This window comes from Oryzias latipes, chromosome 7 (assembly GCF_002234675.1).
Source record: "Oryzias latipes chromosome 7, ASM223467v1".
Taxonomy (NCBI): domain Eukaryota; kingdom Metazoa; phylum Chordata; class Actinopteri; order Beloniformes; family Adrianichthyidae; genus Oryzias; species Oryzias latipes.
In genome coordinates this window covers 17437484-17456149 of record NC_019865.2, presented here as the reverse complement: position 1 = coordinate 17456149, position 18666 = coordinate 17437484, and the positions used below count along the sequence as shown (strand labels likewise).

Here is an 18666-nt window from a genome sequence, read left to right as displayed (position 1 = left end):
CAACTTCCACTCCCCCAACTGAGCAAGTCATCAGTGTGACACGTCTACCCAACCAGCCTCATCAATTACAAGGGTACCCTGCTATTAGAGCACAAACCCTTTTCTCCCTTTCACACAGCCGCTTCCCAGTCTGCACGATGGGTCCTCAATTAAGACTGAATAACTTTCCCTTCTCAAAGAACGTCTCTCTTTTAGTTAGACATTTCACACATTGGACTTGTCCTCTCAAAGCGCATCTATGTACAATAGTTGCTATTACTTAGTTTCTCTCTAAAATATATTAAATTATTAGCCTAAGAACTAATTTAAAGACCCACTCCAATGAGAAGCATGTTTTTAACATTTTCTTGTCCTCATGATGGGGGACAAAGAAATTTACCTTAAAATTGCGTTTCTGAATATCTCCTTATTCAAATCACCGTGAACCAGGAGCAGGCAAAAAGATGCAGTTAGAATTGGCTTGCAGTTGTGGCGTGTTAACTACAATCAGCCAGCCACAAGCTTCCTGCTTCGCTCCATTCTGATGCATCCACTTTTAGATGACTAGATCCATTTACGTCTTTGTTTTCCCTGTGTGAGCTGGTATCTGGATCCAAACTGTACTGCTGGATTGCTCCAATATTGTTCGCCATTTTAGTTGCACTAGTAATGTTAGGTTGGGGTTATAAGCTAGCGAGTAAACAGATGGATGATGGGAAATGGGGACTTACTTCACACCAACAGTTCCGCCCACAACTAAGAGGCAAATTTCTAATAAATTACTGCTGCTATGCAGAAACTATTTCCCAGAAAAAATGTTGTTTTGTTTTGTATTTTGGCAAGAAACAGCATAATCGTAATTAAAAGAATACTGGGAATGCTTTGAAAATTGATAAAAAAGATGATGGAACTGGGACTTAAAATCTAAAGGTCAGTGTCTGCTGTCACACTCAATTATAAAAAATATATAAATTCTATATCAACATAAGATTATATTACTAAGAGAAAATCTTATGAATCCTAAAAAATGCCTTACATCTTTGTAAAACTGGCAAAGAAAACGTTCCATATCTCATACTTCTTGATTTCTTGGATTTTTTTTAAAAATGTAAACAATAATATCCAATGAGACAAAAAGGCAAATAATGTCTTGTTAGGTGTTATTCTGTGTCTGTATTTCACCAGTAGTGATCATGAAATGCAGTAAAAACAAAGATTTGAACACCAAAGACACACAAACAGTCTCTACCTCATAAAATATACAACTCTGGCAGTGACAGCTGGGCCAATTTACATACGTAGTGATTTTTTTTTTCACAGGGATTTAAAAACTCACCTCAATGTCAATATGTGACACCAAACATGCAAAAAAAGAAGATATAAATAAAACATCATATAAAAATAAGATTTTACAAATATATACTCTATTATTTAATAATAAACCAAATGTGGAAGCTGTGTCTGTGTTTTTGATCAGACAAAATCCAGTTAAATGAGCTTGAAGTAGGCCTTGCCACTCAGGGGGGTCAGCTTTTAAGCCTTCGACTTCAACATGTGGAGTTTTCTAGACTAGCAGCAAACAAAGGGAAAAAAAGGTTTTGACAAGACATAAAAGTGGATTTCAGTACCTTACAGTAGATCCCCCTGGAACAATATGTTTACTACAATGTTTCATATTATCCAGACAGATACAAATCCAGTGTTTTAACCATGGACATTTTTGTTTTAATAAACTACAAAATTATGAAACATAGCTATCTCTTATCTGTAAAGCACAAAAATCAGTAGTTTTTTACGTAATAAATTAATATTAATAATTCTTCCTTTCTACATATAGTTTGTTAAATATTTCAAATGGCTGTGTCATTTAATTTGTGCACAGGCGTTGAGAGAAAAAGCAGTTTGTCTTGCCCATCGTCTCACCCCCCCTTTTTTTTTCATTTCACTTGGCAAAATCCATACAGTAAAAATGTCTGTATAGCTTAAAGTCTTAACATTTTGCTTCCTTTGTGTAGGATCCATATGCAAGCCTGCAGTTTTCCTTTTGTCTCACAGCCCTCAGTGCTGCATCCCAACGGCACAAGAAGATGGGTGAAGAGCTTTATGTGCAAAAAGAACGGTGATGCCCATCTTCATGGTGCAGCACAGACAGCACAGTAGCAGTCCATTATATATAAAAAAAAGGCTCCAACAGCAGCCTTTTTCTTTTTCTTTCTTTTTCCCAAACATGTCTATGAAAACACACAAAAACGCTCTCATACATCATCTCATGCGCACACAATAAATACTCTCATTTGCATGTGTAAACCTCTGTCCTCTCACTGCAGGTGTTGCATTTGACATAGCAGCACCACAGGAACTTGCAGTTACACTGCCAGACCCGGGAGTACTGGTGTGTGTTGTATCCTCGACCGCAGCACATCAAATCACAACCGCTGATATGCTGCACCATTGTCTTGTTGCAGACTCTGCCCTTGGTCCCCAGGCTCCCTGTCACATGGTCTGCCTCACAGTAGTTAGGTGACTTGTCTATATAGACCAGGTCAGTATCCAAGGGCTTCTGGTAAGAATAAGTTTTCTTGATTTTTAGGAATTTTGGACGCTTGTTGCGGCTAGCTTTGACTGGCTCCACGTGCACTGCCTGGGCATATTTCTCCTTGAGAATGTAGCCAAGCTCGCGGAACTTGGGAAGTGTAGTCCAGCAGGTTTTGGTTGTGCAGGAGCCCGAGACACCATGACACTTGCATTCCAATCGCATGTTCTTCTCTAGAACCTAAGAACAGGAAAACAACTTGGTTACACTGAAACAACAAAAAACACTGAAAGTATATAATCTTGACTTTCCTTCCAAACCTTTTTCAATTAAATTTTGTATTAAATAAATAATTTAAATTCATTCTATAACCTTTTTGACGAATTTTATTAAACAATGTGACTTATTCGCTCACCGCAGCTAAGGATTAGACCCAACACACAGCAGTGTGATACCATATACACAGAAGCCAAAATCATGTATCAGATTTCAGGCTCTGTGTGTTCAGTTACCACACACAACCGACAAAAGTCAAGAGTGACTGTACAAGGTGCCGAGTGACTAGGATTACAACTAAACCCTGACTTGATGACAATGAGAAGTGCCACAGGAATTTTCTTTAGCACCAAGGTCAATTCCAATTTCCTTTTTTCTTTTTTTTTTTCTTCTATAATGCCAGGAGCTTGGTACGTGATATGGTCTCCAAAAGCCGCTTGTGAGAAAAATTTATGGCTGTGATCTTGGCAGGAAAGCTGTACAGTAAAAAAAAAAAAAAAAAAAGGTGAGGGGGGGACATATGAACAAGAAGAAAGAAAAAGGAACTTTTCCCCAAGCAGAGCACTTCATAAAAACCTTGGCATCAGCTCCTTAATCCATCAATTGTTCTGTGACCAACACTTGTGACAGCCATTGTCCACATGTCTTCCAGCAGGGCACCATGAACGCTGCTCCTGCTCAATGTCACTGCTTTTGATTTGCATAAATAAAGGAGGGGGTGACTATCAAAACAGAGGGTCTATTTAAGCGCAGAAGGAAGGGTAAATAAGTGAGACTGCTCGAAGTTTCTTTCCTCCAGGACAGTCTTTTTCCCTGGGAGGCAATTTAGCTGTCCGGATAGGTCCATTTTGAAACCTTGGCCCTGAATGTGCATTGAAAACGATCTGCGCCTCACAATTGTGTGTGAGGAAGCTTTTCATACTCTGTGTCAGACGTGTTGGTTGTGTGAAACAGGTTGTTTTGGAAAAGATGGAAAGAAAAGGGGTATCTGTTAACAGACTGCTCCTTGTGTTTTTCACAAGCTCCTCCCTTTTAACGCTTTCTCTGCTAAATAAATAAAGGAAAAATCATCAAAAACCAAATTAGGTTTCCCTTTTTTCTTGGTGATTAGAATTCAACATTTTCTGTCTATTCTGAATACTTTTTTTAATGGATTATTTTTCCATTAGCAAGTATTGAAGAGTTTGAATGTAAAAGCAGGAATGTATGCCTTAAACCTTTGCAAGATTTAGCTTGAAGGTCCAGTTTATATATTAAACAGTAAGTCAACACCCTTCAAAGTGCATGTGCAGACACATCACCCCCGTATGTGAATTGTCCCGATTGGAGAAACTGTTGTTGCAGATTGTCCCAGTGGTAACTGTATCCTGTCCCAGCAGTGCAAATCATGAGGGGACTGGACTAAAATCTCTTTTTTTTTCCTACAAAGTCAGTCTGTTTTCAGTGCCTGGATCTGGGCTGGAATCAAGCTTTGCCACTTACTCAACGTCTCTGTTAAAAGCGGCCCTTTATTCTACTTCTTGTTTAAGCTTGGCCCCGGCTTCTAAATGTTTGGCAAGCCTCACCCTCATCAAAGCATGTCAGAGACTGTTAATAGTTACTGAGACTACTTAACCATCCCTCCAGCGCAACATTCGAGCTTGTCTTTTGCCCCAAACCTCATGATCTCACAGGTCAAACGCGACCCATTTTCTGACTGCTTACCTTGCGCCCCACCTCGTTATTATGGAGGTTCATGAGCGTCCTTGCGTTTTGCTTGACCTCTCGAGCATCTATAAAGTCCTTGGAGAATCCTAGACCATAGCGGATGTCCGCTGAGCAGCCTCCCCACTTCCATCCTTTGTAGAAACCCTGCTTTTCCTTGTCACAGCTGCAGTCGCTCAGGTTCCCCTGCGTACAAGCAGCTGTAATGGCATGGGCCACCCCTGCTGCTATGATGGCGTAGGTGAACGCAGCCTCTTTGCTACCTGGGGAAGCCGAAACAAGTGTCAAGGAAGTCAAGGGACGTTGAAATTTAACTAATTAAATAAAGGTTTGTGCCCTTTTTCTGTGCAAAAGACTTGAAAACATCTGGAAGAGGGCATCTTTGATGGGCAAAACAGGTCAATTATTAACACATTTTGACTTTACATCATAGTCTTGCTAACATATCACTCAAGGACAGCACCTTTTTTTTTTATTTGACCTGGAAACTGTCCTGCCTGTGAACCAAAATGTCTGCTGACAGTACAATCAACAAAGCTGCATGAATAAGAGGGCTGTTGGTTAGGAAGGGCTATTGATCCACTTCTTTCATTGTGTGTAAACTTATAAGGCAGTGACATCAGAATCTTCCTTCTTATCTGCACCCAAGTCCAGCCGAACAAATCATTTACACATACAGAAATATCTGCAAAAAAGTAAAGGTTAATCTCACTCGCTGACAGAAAAAAGTTCTCCATCCCGAATGAAGAGTAAACGTTATGGAAACACTGAGCACATTCTAGCTTTGAGTGTGAGATCCCAAACCTAACCTGCAACCAGGATCCTTCAATTTTTAAATCTCTGATTCATTATCATGCAAACAGGAAACTGGCGATTGCAAAATCTGTCATATCTGTATGTAAATAATCTCCTCTTGTCACTGTTTGTTTTAAACAAACATCATACTTTCTTTGTGCTTCTTCCTGCCACCCGGTTTTACTATGTAAACCTGCAGCGTTTCCGATAAACATCTTGGATGAGTGCCTTTGCTATTGAAAAAGGGAAAAAAAAGTCCATATTGAGGCATCAATTATGCAGACATTTTTACAGACTCTTAAAGGCTCAAAGGCAAAAAAGGAAAAAAGGTGTGTCAGAGGAGGATAGTCGTTAATGGTGATTTTTTGCCCTACAATTCTGAGTACACAAGTTTGCCACAAGACATAAAAAGGAGTTTGTGATGTTTGATGGCAAATGGCAGATTCATAAGCCTTTGAAGGGTAAATAAGAGCTCACAAACCTTGTGTTCAACCCCATTAGTCTACGTTACCTGCACATTTCAGATCAACAACATATCCAACCTGCAAGCTCCCCATCACACAAGCATTATACAATTATCTTCCTTTGCTTTTCAGGGGGGAAAAAAACATCAAAATGACACAGCTCCCCTCGGTCTGGGCATCAACAATGCTGTGCATTTAAAACCAGTGGCCTTCTGCTCTAATCTGACCGGTGCAACCAATCTATTTGGCATGGCTGTCCAAGTCATGGCTTAAATGGAAATGAGAACTTTTGATTGGCCAAAACCAAGCATTCATAAAGGCGCAAGCTGTCAGACACTTTTTTTTCTCTTTTCAGTTCATTAGCATGAAGAGATAATCCTATTTTCCAACAGCAGCAGGCCACAATGCCTCAAACAGCTGGTCCAAGCCACTCACAATTGTGTATATTAAGCATTTCTGGATATGTGTGTTTTATTATTTAGCTTTAGAATGAACTCAAATCAATGTTAAAGGAATGAACAATGGTGCTTTCATTCCATAAAACTAAATCAGGTATCTTCTTAAAGAATGTTGGGCTTTTCTGCAAAGATTATCCTCCACGCTTTAATCCACTTTTGTCTAATCATGGCTTCAACAATCAATCCGTAAAACTCGAAGCATAATTTCAGCATCCTCTGCAGGTGATCTATCCATCATTTTGGATCCCTTTAAGTCCTTAACTTTCCACTTTTAAGGCCTGCTTTCCTCTTGGCTATTCTCCACTGTAACTTATACCCGTGGTAAGATCTACATCTTTACAGTGGGAGCACCCATCACTACACAGGATAAAGACCAGAGAAAATGTCCCTCCAGAGACTCTGCCGGGCTGAAAGGAAACGCTGCCAACATTCAGGAGAGCTTTGTCACAATGCTGGCTTCAAATGCCTTTAAACAGGCTCAAAGGGTCCCGCTCATGCAGCAGTCTGAAACAGAACTACACCTGATGTAAAGGACACTGGTTCCTTAAGGCATGCTTCTTCCACAGGTGCAATAATGAAGGACAATTAAAGATGTGTTTTGAATTCAGTTTGCAAAAACCTTTAGGAAGGACAGCTCCATAGAACTAAGGGGAACCGTGCTGGATAGATTTTTATTTATTTTTATTTTTAAAAAAAAGAAAGAAAATCTGCAAAAATACACATGAGGTTGCTATGAGACAAATTCATCTAAGATAATCTGTTGATAAATTGTGTTTACTAAAAGTACTCTTCAAATGTAAACAAACGTTAGCAGACAGCAACATACCCACTTTCAACTCTTTTCCGAAGACGGTCCTTTCTCCGAGAGCGGAGCAGTTCCAGCGCCCGTGTTTGAACTGAAACTGACACTCGTTGATGCCCATTTGGGCTCCCTCTCCGATGACGATAATGGCATCGGGGCGACTCTGGCAGATAATCCGCTGTCTGGGGGCCAAACCCGGGATCCTGTTACAGATTATGCTCGCACCTAGGGCCACCACCGACGAGAAGCCTCTGTCAATAAAAGATGGATGGGTAAAATAAAAATCCTTTTTACACTAGAATTGTAGTTTTTATTACTTAAAAATGTGACCCCCGGTTTAAACCTTAACTCAGGGTCATTTCAAGTACACCTTTCAGGATTTAAACTCAGAAGTTTTTCTCTCTACGCGCTCTGACAAAAGAAACCACTTCGTTGATTTATTGCGCACGCAAGCAGCCACTTTTACGCATGAAAATGTTCTAATTCCCCCTTATTAAATTAGAAACCAACTTTTCAGGAAATCTACACCGACTGCCCCTTGAGAAAAACTAAAGTATGACAATCTGTCAGCTCTCCAACAATTTGGGATATCCAAGGAGGGTGGGGGGTGGAATAGTAGATATAAAGTAAACGCAGCTCACCCAATTTTCAAATAAACAATCCCCAAACAAAGCAAAACTCTTAAAATCCATCTTCGTGTTCTCCGACTCATGGCGGCCCAGATCTCAGTTTCATGCACGGATCTGTGGAGGTGATTAATAACTCAGTTCGCCTCTGTTCTCCGGTGGATCACAGCCCCAGGTAACTCCAAAGGAAAGTGGCGAAAAGCATCCAAAAACTGCCGACAGGCTCTATAAAATACCGATTGTGGTATCATCCAAACTCCCTTTGCGTGGCCCCCAGATGCTGGGCCCTCTTGTCATTGCGAGGGTGTCACACAGGTAACGTCTGGGGTGAACAAGTGCGATTATCTGTCTCCCAGTTCCTCTGCTGCTCACAAGTCTTGGGTTATATATCTGGCTCATCTGTGCGGGGCGTGTTCATGGGAGACATGGGGCCCTGCCGAAGAATCCCGCCAGGGCTGAATCTCAGCACACACTCACACAAGCAGACGCAGGCTCTGAATTCACCTTGACTGATTAGAGCTACTATCAATCTTAATTTTCCAAAATATATAAGTAGTGTTTCTTTTTTAAAGCACGACAAGTTAAGCTTCCAAAACGTGCCACAAAACCCACAAAGTAACTATAGAAGCATTAAAGTTGCAATTTAATCCGCAGAGACAAACTGGATTATAATTAACATACATTACAGCGTTTCAACTAATAGTTTTATATGATTTAACTTTAAATCACTGATTTTATTAAGGTTAATATTATTTATTTGTGTCACGCACTTTGCTGCAAACCTCGGTGCGTCTCTGCGCTGAAAATGTTACAATGGCGACATCTAGCGGCAGGATGGGGCTTGTCCTTCAAAGCAAAACCAGTTTGTCCCTTTTCTCTTCCTGTACTCTCCGTCCCCGGAGGAGGCTGGTGGAGTTTCTACAATCTGAAGTCACGATGGATGATTCTTCTCATCCACAAGTGACCACTGACTGCCTTATATGCATTTTTACATATCTGAGCGAGGAAGATTTAATCCGTGTTTCAAGCGTTTGTAAGGTAATGCCTCTGAAAGTAAAGGATAAGGAGTGTCGGAAATGCGGAAGTGGTTGAAAAGACAGTTTGGAAAATAGGTGTGTTTAAATATCTAGATGTGTGTTATTTCCAGGACTGGCATGACGCTGCCGAGACTCCCTGGTTATGGAGGTGAGTTAACTGCACTTTTTTTCCAACCCGACTAGAATAGACCCATAAAGTGGAGTGGTAATACCTGTTTTTAATTTCATGTGCTGACAGGCATTTACATTGCATCACCAACATTTTTTTTTTTTTACTAAAAATGTGTTTTCTGGATTATCTTAATTTTCAGTCTAATAGTTAACCCTCTCCTGTGTTTCTTTTAGTACACACATCCCCAAATGTAGTTTGGCAACCATATAATATACACACATGGCAGTTTCATTCACAGAATAATCAAATTAAAATAAAAACTTTATTAGTTTATTCGTGTACAAATCAAGTCAGGGCAAGTATAAGCAAATGTTTATTTCTACAGAATCCTCAGTTAAATTCACAGTGCTTCAAAATAGTAAACACTCTTAAAATTACAAGATGTCATTCTCATATCACAGACTAAACCAAATGTATCACAGTAAAAGACAAATTTGGATGAATGACATCTAGACGTTAAACACTTAATGGAGTCATTCTGTCAAATTACAAAGGGAGGGCATTCCAAAACCGAGTAGTCGCAGCTGTAAATGCAAGGTCTATTATGGTTTTACTGCGAGGGTTTTGGGATTACGGGTATAATATCATTAGGAAATGGACATATAATCACAAAAATAGTAGAGTGAAATAAGTCAAATTAAAATATACAATTAGAGGCAAGACAAAAGACAACTTTAAATAACAATACTTTTTTGCAATACTTTGATAAACTATTACAGTTTTTTGTTTATGTTTGAAATACGTTTAAGACTTGAAAATATCTGAAAAGTAATTCAAAAAGATCGTAAACAAAGGACTTGTTTTTTTTTCCCATTTACATTTAAGTATTTGCACAAAATGATGACAAGGTTGATACAAATATTTGTTGTGTTTACCTACTTTTAACAGAAGCACTATGCAGTTTCTCATTGCTAAACACTATCTCTAACCCAGGGGATCAGCAACTTGAGGCCCCGGAGCCACATGTGACTCATTCATCCCTCCATTGTGACTCTTTGGCTTTGAAAAAAATATTAACAATTTAAATAAATAATAGGTTTGTAGTTTGTTTTAGTTAATTAGGTTTTTGTCATTTAGATTTCGAGTTTAACAAACAAGCAAAATGATGGTAAAGGTTTAATTTAATTTTAAAATTGGATTCTACACCTATCATGTCATGTTCTGAATTTTATGGTAAAAAAATAGAAATGTGATGAAGGCGCAACATAGTCATGATAAAAGATAGTATCATGTTTGTTTTCTTGCATTTTTAATTAAAGTGAATCCTTATTTGACAGGATGTCTTTTATTTTGAAAAGGAACTTGTATGTGCTGCTGTCAAAAGTAAAAGAAGTCAAATTTGTTACACATTAAAAATGAGCACAGTTCTAATTAAGTCATTGCAAATGCATGAAAGCTACATTTTATAAATGAATAGTTTAATGACCACAAACACAAATAAAGTGTAAATGATGGAACAATAAAGTGGAGCTTTGGAGCTCTCGCTTGTTTTGTTCTGGAAGAGAATGGACATAATGGCTCTTTTTGCTTTACAGGTTGCAGCGCCCTTCACAGATTTAAAGTCAGGCCCATAAATATTTCGACAGAGACATTCTTTCTAATTTTGTTTCTGTACATTACCACAGTGAATTTCAAATAAAACAACTCAGATGCCATTGAAGTGCAGACTTTCAGCTTTTATTCCATGGGTTGAACAAAAATATTGCATAAAAATGTGAAAAACTAAAGCATTTTTTAAACACAATCCCTTCATTTCATGGGCTTGTAAATACACTGACCAAAAATATAAACGCAACACTTTTGTTATTGCTCCCATTTTCATGGTATGAACTCAAAGATGTGAAACATTTTCCACATACACAAAATAACCAGTTCTCTGAAATATTGTTCACAAATATGTCTAAATCTGCGATAGTGAGCACTTCTCCTTTGCCAAGACAATCCATCCCACCTCACAGGTGTGCCATATCAAGATGCTGATTAGACAGCATGATTATTGCACAGGTGTGCCTTAGACTGGCCACAAGAAAAGCCCACTCTGAAATCTTCAGTTGTATCACACAGCACAAAGCCACAGATGTCGCAAGTTTTGAGTAGGGGTGTAAGAAAAAATCGATTCGGCAATACTTCATTTGGCAATACTTTTATCGATTCAAAATGCTGCCAGGACAATATTTATTTAATTATTTCTGGGCGTCCCTCAGTGTCTGACTCTCGTTGTCCACTTCACCCTACGGCCGCTAGTTGGCAGCAGAGCACACGGAGCCTCTTTGAGCAGCTTTACTCTCCACAAGACAACAGGAAGACTGCAGCCAGAGGCAGCTTGTTCTGTTGTTATTAGACATGAACTACTTAGTTTTTACTTGGAATGGATACAAAACAGAAACTCTGAGCCATGTTGCTGCCAGTAAGATATGAAAACGTGGATTGCTGTGCTTTTTAGCGGCTCAGATAAATAAGATAGATAATGAAGCACGGCAGCAGCTAATATGCTAATGCGCTCAGCATCTGCTAAAATGCTATCGGCAAAGCGGGCCAAAGTTCTGCAGAACCTCCCAGCAACAGATTCTAGTTTCGCGACCTGTTGGATCATGGGATGTGTACAATGCTCTGAAAATAGGCCGACATGTCAGATCGTGGCGAGGAGCGTTACCAGTTACTTCCATGTGTGAGAAGCGTGGCTGCAAAGGTGCAGCAGAGCAGACTGATATGTAAACAAAGCCCCTTTTGTGTCACATTAAAGCAACTTTCCTTTGTTCTGTCATGCTGCCTCATCATTACACTTTGTTGTTTCTGGAAAGAATCAGTGTGTCCCCCCCCACCCCACCCTTTATATTTGAAGCACCATTCAGGCTCCTGAACTGTTTAAAAGCACTAGAGAAGCTACATTAAGCAATGCTGAAAATAAACAGCATTTTATTTCCCCAATAGAAACGTATTGGTTAAGGCTCATTCATTCTTTGTTTTTTTTCTTACACTGAAAAATATATATTTTTTTGGAAATCAGACAATGCTAACCGTTCCCTTTCTATATTTTAACTTACCAAAATAAAAGCACTATGAAGAAGACATTAAAATTCAGGTTTAGTTTTTTCAAAGTCATATTAAAAAAAACAGAAAGGAAATATGTTTCGGTGAAATATTGGGATGTGTATCGTATCGCGGGGTGCGTATCGGGATACGTATCGTATCGCCAGACTCTTGCCAATACACACCCCTAGTTTTGAGGGAGCGTGCAATTGGCTTGCTGATAGCAGGAATGTCTACTAGAGCTGTTGCTACGGAAATGAATGTCCATTTCTCCACCATAAGCCGTCTCCAAAGGCGTTTCCGAGTATTTGGTAGTACATCCAACCGGCCTCACAACAGCAGACCACGTTTAACCACACCAGCCCAAGACCTCCACATCCAGCATGACCACCTCCAAGATTGTCTGAGACCAGCCACTCGGACAGCTGCTGAAACAATCGGTTTGCATAACCACAGAATTTCTGCACAAACTGTCAGAAACTGTCACAGGGAAGCTCATCTGCATGCTCGTCGTCCTCATCGAGGACTCCAGTTCGTCGTTGTAGCCGACTTGAGTGGGCAAATGCTCACATGCGATGGGGTCTGGCACATTGGAGAGGTGTTCTCTTCACGGATAAATCCCAGTTTACACTGTCCAGGGCAGATGGCAGACAGCGTGTGTGGCGTTGTGTGGATGAGCGGTTTTCTGATGTCAATGTTGTGGATCGAGTAGCCCATGGTGGTGGTGGTGTTATGGTATGGACAGGCATATGTTATGGACGAAGAACACAGGTGGATTTCATTGATGGCATTTTGAATGCACAGAGATACCGTGACGAGATCCTGGGGCCCATTGTTGTGCCGTACATCCAACAACATCACCTCATGTTGTAGCATGATAATGCACGGCCCCATGTTGCAAGGATCTGTACACAATTCTTGGAAGCTGAAAACATCCCAGTTCTTGCATGGCCAGCATACTCACCGGACCCATTGAGCATGTTTGGGATGCTCTGGATCGGCGTATACGACAGCGTGTCCTAGTTCCTGCCAATATCCAGCAACTTCGCACAGCCATTGAAGAAGAGTGGACCAACATTCCATAGGCCACAATAGACAACCTGATCAACTCTATGCGAAGGAGATGTGTCGCACTTCATGAGGCAAATGGTGGTCATACCAGATACTGACTGGTTGTCTGAGTCCCCTGACCCCCTCAATAAAAGAAACCTGAAGATTTCAGAGTGGCCTTTTCTTGTGGCCAGTCTAAGGCACACCTGTGCAATAATCATGCTGTCTAATCAGCATCTTGATATGGCACACCTGCGAGGTGGGATGGATTGTCTTGGCAAAGGAGAAGTGCTCACTATCACAGATTTAGACAGATTTGTGAACAATATTTCAGAGAACTGGTTATTTTGTGTATGTGGAAAATGTTTCACATCTTTGAGTTCATACCATAAAAAATGGGAGCAATAACAAAAGTGTTGCGTTTATATTTTTGGTCAGTGTAATTGGACAATGGACTTCCATGTTATTGCATGGGCAGATGTGGGCAATTCTCTTGTTATGTCATTATGAGTGAAGCAGATGAAAGGCCTGGAGTTGATTAGAGGACTCGTGCTTGTATTTTGAAGATTTTGCTGTAAACAGACAACATGTGGTCAAAGGAGCTCTCCATGCAGGTGAAATGAGCCACCATTAACCCTTGTGCTATCTTAGCACCCCACCCTTATTTTGAAATGTTCTCCTTACCATGATAAAGGTGGAGAGGATTTCATGTAATCCATGGACACAAGTGAGGTTCACAAATCATTGAAGAAAAAAGGTTTAGCGCACTGTCTAGTGTGTCTAGATGACCCAACTCCCAATGTTAGAGTGCCTAGGATAGCACAAGGGTTACGCTGAGAAAACAGAAAAAAAACATGCCAGAAATTGCTACAGTATTAGGAGTGGCAAAATCAACAGTGGGGTCCATCCTGAGGAAGAAAGAAAGCACTGGTGAACTCAGCAACGCAAAAAGACCTGGACGTCCACGGAAGACAACAGTGGTGGATGATCGCAGAATCATTTCCATGGTGAAGAGGAACCCGTTCACAACAGCCAACCAAGTGAACAACACTCTCCAGGAGGTAGGCGTATCAATATCCAAGTCTACCATCAAAAGAAGACTGCATGAAAGTAGATACAGAGGGTACACTGCAAGATGCAAGCCACTCATAAGCCTCAAGAATAGGAAGGCTAGATTGGACTTTGCTAAAAAGCATCTAAAAAAAGCCAGCACAGTTCTGGAAAAACATTCTTTGGACAGATGAAACCAAAATCAACCTCTACCAGAATGATGGCAAGAGAAAAGTATGGAGAAGGCGTGGAGAAACTCATGATCCAAAGCACACTACATCCTCAGTAAAACACTGTGGAGGCAGTGTGATGGTCTGGGCGTGCATGGCTGCTAGTGGCACTGGGACACTAGTGTTTATTGATGAGGTGACACAGGACAGAAGCAGCTGAATGAATCCTGAGGTGTTCAGAGACACTGTCTGGACAGATCCAGGTGAATGCAGCCAAACTGATTGGGCGGCGTTTTATAATACAGATGGACAACGATCCAAAGCATACAGCCAAAGCAACTCAGGAGTTTATTAAAGCAAAGAAGTGGAATATTCTTGAATGGCCAAGTCAGTCACCTGATCTGAACCCAATTGAGCATGCATTTCACTTGTTGAAGACTAAACTTCAGACAGAAAGGCCCACAAACAAACGGCAACTGAAAGCCGCTGCAGTAAAGGCCTGGCAGAGCATTCAGAAGGAGAAAACCCAGCATCTGGTGATGTCCATGAGTTCAAGACTTCAGGCTGTCATTGCAAACAAAGGGTTTTCAACCAAATATTAGTAATGAAAATTGAATGAATGAAAAACAATTACTTACAAGCCCATGTAATAAAGGGATTGTGTTTAAAAAATGCTTTAGTTTTTCACATTTTTATACAGTCTTTTTGTTCAACCTATGAAAGAAAAAGCTGAAAGTCTGCACTTCAATGGCATCTGAGTAGTTTTATTTAAAATTCCCTGTGGTAATGTACAGAAACAAAATTAGGTAAAATGTGTCTGTCCAAATATTTATGGGTCTGACTGTATATATATTGAAGCTTTTTCTACTCTGTCAATGTGAAAAACATCAATCTTGTTTTAAAATAACACCTCAAAAGTAGGTCAAAGAACTACAAACATTTGTCTTCATCTCAGGAGGATATGCCTGCAGCACTGGAGTTTCTGCAACCTCGCAGCCCTGGGGAGTGAACATGACACTTGCTCCTGGAAAAGATATTTCCTACGCCGTAGTTTCTTGGAGGCTAACATGACAAAAGGTCAGACGGGTAGCTACACGTGCAAGGGCCTAAGAGGACATACAGGTGTGCTTTTTCTCTGTCTGGGTCAGAAATCTCCCTTTGCAGGATTTCATAATCTCACCTCAACTGCGTCTTACCGGTTTTCTGTCCTTCAGGCAAGGTGGTTGGTCTGGCGTATCTGTATGGGAATTCTAGCCACAATCCAAACCTCTGGAACATGGAGGCCACTGTTTGCAGTGCCTCGACTGATGGTACAGTCAGAGCATGGAACATCCGAAATGTCAGTCTAGCATCATTTCATCACTTACCCAGAAAGCATTTTTAATTAGTTGTAACAAGTGTGTTTTTCCTCACAGATTTAACAAACTTTTATGGGGTTGTGAAGGAAGAAAAAAAAAAAGACTCCTAAAACTATCTCCACTGCATTTGTTATCATTTAAATTGTACATGTAAATTGTACACGTCCATGATCCATCCAAAGATAAATGTCGAACTAGCTCAGTATTAAATGATGTGGTTATTGATTTTTATCATTTCCTTCTATCAGGGCGAACTTCTGTGGTGCACACCTGTGCAGAGTCCTTTGACAGGGATTATCTGCGAGGAGCAGCATCAAGTTGTGATCACATCTGACTCGAATGGTCTTATAAAGACCTGGAAGGGCCAGACTGGTAAAGAGTTAGGCTCCTTTTCTACATCATCTCCACATTGTACTTTGCTGCAGTACAGTAAAAACAACGATTGGTTCTTGACTGTGAGTTGTTAAACATTTTGGGGTACAGAATTAAAAAATGCTTCTGAAGCATTTTTTCTTCAGTAAAGCGATTCTGTTAAATGTTTTTTTGTTTGTTTGTTAGGTTGGAACCAGTCAGGGATCAGTGCACACACTGACTGGTTTTACTTTGACCACAAAATCCAGGGTTGTGGTGTGTGACTCCTTCAAAGTCGACTTACTTTTAATTTCACCTGACAAGAAGTGGGTTGTTGCTGGAACCAAGGACAGTAGTGATATATTTCCAAAGGTATTTTCTGAATAGTTTAAATGAATGTCTGCATGTCTCCTAAGTGGAGACCATTTGCAAAAATGAGGAATTCAACAGTAGTAAACATTTGCGTGTTTTGCGTAACACTAGTCCTTAGGTTATCTTTGGTGTGTTGCCAGGTGATTTCCAGTGTGAGTTTGACCTCTCCCTCTGAAGATGAAGATCCTCTGTGCCAGTCTCTGCCAGTCACTGGGTGCCATGCTGCTGTCTTTTTACCTAGTTTGCCTGCCAGGCTGGCCATTATCCACCAAAGTGGCAGCTTCAGAAACAAAAAAGCCCTGACTGTATTCGATATCAGCACTAAAAAGAAGAAGTACTCGTCAGAGATCAATGGTGAGGCGCAAAAAATATAACTTACAGGATCCTTCAGATCTCCTCCCCTGGCTGTTAGAAAACAATAATCAATGAAGGCAAAGGCACTTTTCAGAACACTTTTGTACGATTTCATTACAGTTTAATTTGAACAATGTCCACAGAAAGCACAGCATAAACTTTTGTAGTTAATTGACTTGCATGCAAAAGACTTGCAGAGGCTGTTTAACCGTAGTTTTTCATGTTTCCTCAGACCTAAACTTCTAACGATGCATTTAATTTCAGTCCAGCAAGTGGAGTCCTTCCCCTTGACGCTGCTTTCATCCGAGTCACAGATCCTCTTAGAGGCCAAGAGTAGTGACTGCATTGTGCTGGCATCTGGTCAGCAGCTGTGGGTGTACTCTCTGAAAGGAGTCCTACTCACTAGCTTTTCAGATCACATTCTGCCCATCTCCTCTATATGTGTGGTGAGCTGTTTGTCATTTGAGATGCAGAAATGTTCTCATTCACCCTTTGTTTTTGCCGTCTCTGTGAGGAGTTTTTCTTTTTCCAATTGCAGGATAGTTTTCGCGTCGTGACCGCTTCTCAGGACCTGTCTTTACGAGTGCTAACATGGAAGAACAGCAGAGACAATGGAGTGACTCTAGAGAGTCGATTCCACTTGCTGGGAGGCTCACATACAATGTCCAGGTAATCAGTGATGTGACATGTTAGTAACCGTTGATTCATTTGGAGCAAACATCTTTCCAAATACACACCAAGGATTACCACTCATCTAAACAAGGCCGCTTCTACTAACATCTCATTTGATATTTGCAGAGGGTTCACTCATGTGGCCTGTGACTACTCCAGCGTCGTGGCCTCAGTCGAAGGGGTAGATGGCAAAGATGTCCTGAAAGCATACTCCTTTACATCGTGAGCATCCCAGGCCCACGAAGAATGTTAATATATTCTTCACAAAATGTTTATGAACGCTGTACATTTTGAGGGTTCAGTGATGTTTACAGAAAAAAAAACAAATGTTGCTCATAAATCTGTGGTATTAGCAAGGCAAAGACTTACTCAGTGAAAATGCTTGTTAGGTCCTAAAGTGATGATTACAGTCAACTTTAGAGAAACTTAAAGCCACATTAACATTTTCTCCCTTTTTACAATAAAGAACTGAAAAAGGCACATTAGTTTCTTTCCTGTCTGCAGTGCACCACAGTCACTAAAGCAGTTTTGATCATTTTAGTTGGGATTCTTGTGGCTTCTCCTGCTCAGTGACCAATGACCTCATGTGTTCCAGCACACATTTCAAGGTTTTAGTCATAGACGTGTATACGTGTCTTCTATCTTCAGAGTTCATATCCATCTGTAAAAAAGAGATTTACAAGCTCCTTAAACAAATGAATCAAAAGGAAAGAGACTAAAAATCAGCATTATTTACCCAAGTGAAAGCCTTGATGGTTCGATTCAGGAATGCCACTTCAACTTCTGTTGATATCGTCAGCATTTGAGCCATGCAATGTAGTATGCAGGTTATTGTTTCTTTGGCGGCCTGAATGAAGACAGTGAAGATAAAAGCTTAAACAACTAAATGTCAGATTTGGCTTCAATTCTATTCAATTCAATTTTATTTATATTGCCCAGAATCACAACAACAGTTGTCTCAATGGGCTTCGTACCGGTAATTGTAAAGTAAACATAAAATCAAAAGGATCATGAATACATAGAATTCAATAGGAAAATTCTAAATTGAACTAACAAAACAGACCAAACTGCGCATCCCTGCCCTTAGACCCTCCTTCGCAGTACAGAAAACCCCTAAAAATAAATGGGTTCTGGAAAAAAAGAAGAAACCTCAGGGGTGTCCACGTGAAGGAGGAATCCTCCCCCAGGACGCACAGGCGGTGTAACAGAACTCTTAGAGAAGAATGAACTTATCTAACTCTACAACTACATGTTTAAATAGTCCAGCAGATGGGCTTCATCCAGATGGAGTTGGGGGGCGGCTGGGGGCACGGGACGAGCCAGAGGCAGGATTCACAAACAAGTGTAGGAGCAGTAGTAGAGGTGAGGTATATGGTCGGGTACAGGAGCACGGACGAGCCAACTGGAATTGTG

At 40.5% G+C, this 18666-nt stretch overlaps 2 protein-coding genes across 2 annotated transcripts; one reads left to right on the top strand and one right to left on the bottom strand.

The window, feature by feature from the left end:
- Positions 1-1127: 1127 nt before the first annotated feature.
- On the bottom strand, positions 1128-8017 carry wnt7a (Wnt family member 7A). The gene is made up of 4 exons (XM_004070543.4): positions 7653-8017; positions 7036-7262; positions 4493-4755; positions 1128-2752 (listed from the first exon to the last, which is right to left on the bottom strand). Exons 1-4 carry the CDS (start codon positions 7721-7723, stop codon positions 2270-2272), a joined length of 1044 nt encoding a protein of 347 aa, XP_004070591.1. The 5' UTR covers positions 7724-8017; the 3' UTR covers positions 1128-2269.
- Positions 8018-8506: 489 nt separating this feature from the next.
- On the top strand, positions 8507-17733 carry LOC101171990 (F-box/WD repeat-containing protein 12). The gene is made up of 10 exons (XM_004070542.4): positions 8507-8675; positions 8785-8822; positions 15102-15268; positions 15361-15485; positions 15753-15959; positions 16063-16227; positions 16368-16581; positions 16846-17027; positions 17120-17250; positions 17380-17733. The coding sequence occupies exons 1-10, from the start codon at positions 8574-8576 to the stop codon at positions 17477-17479; spliced, it is 1431 nt and encodes a 476-aa protein (XP_004070590.2). The 5' UTR covers positions 8507-8573; the 3' UTR covers positions 17480-17733.
- The last annotated feature ends 933 nt before the right edge of the window (positions 17734-18666 follow it).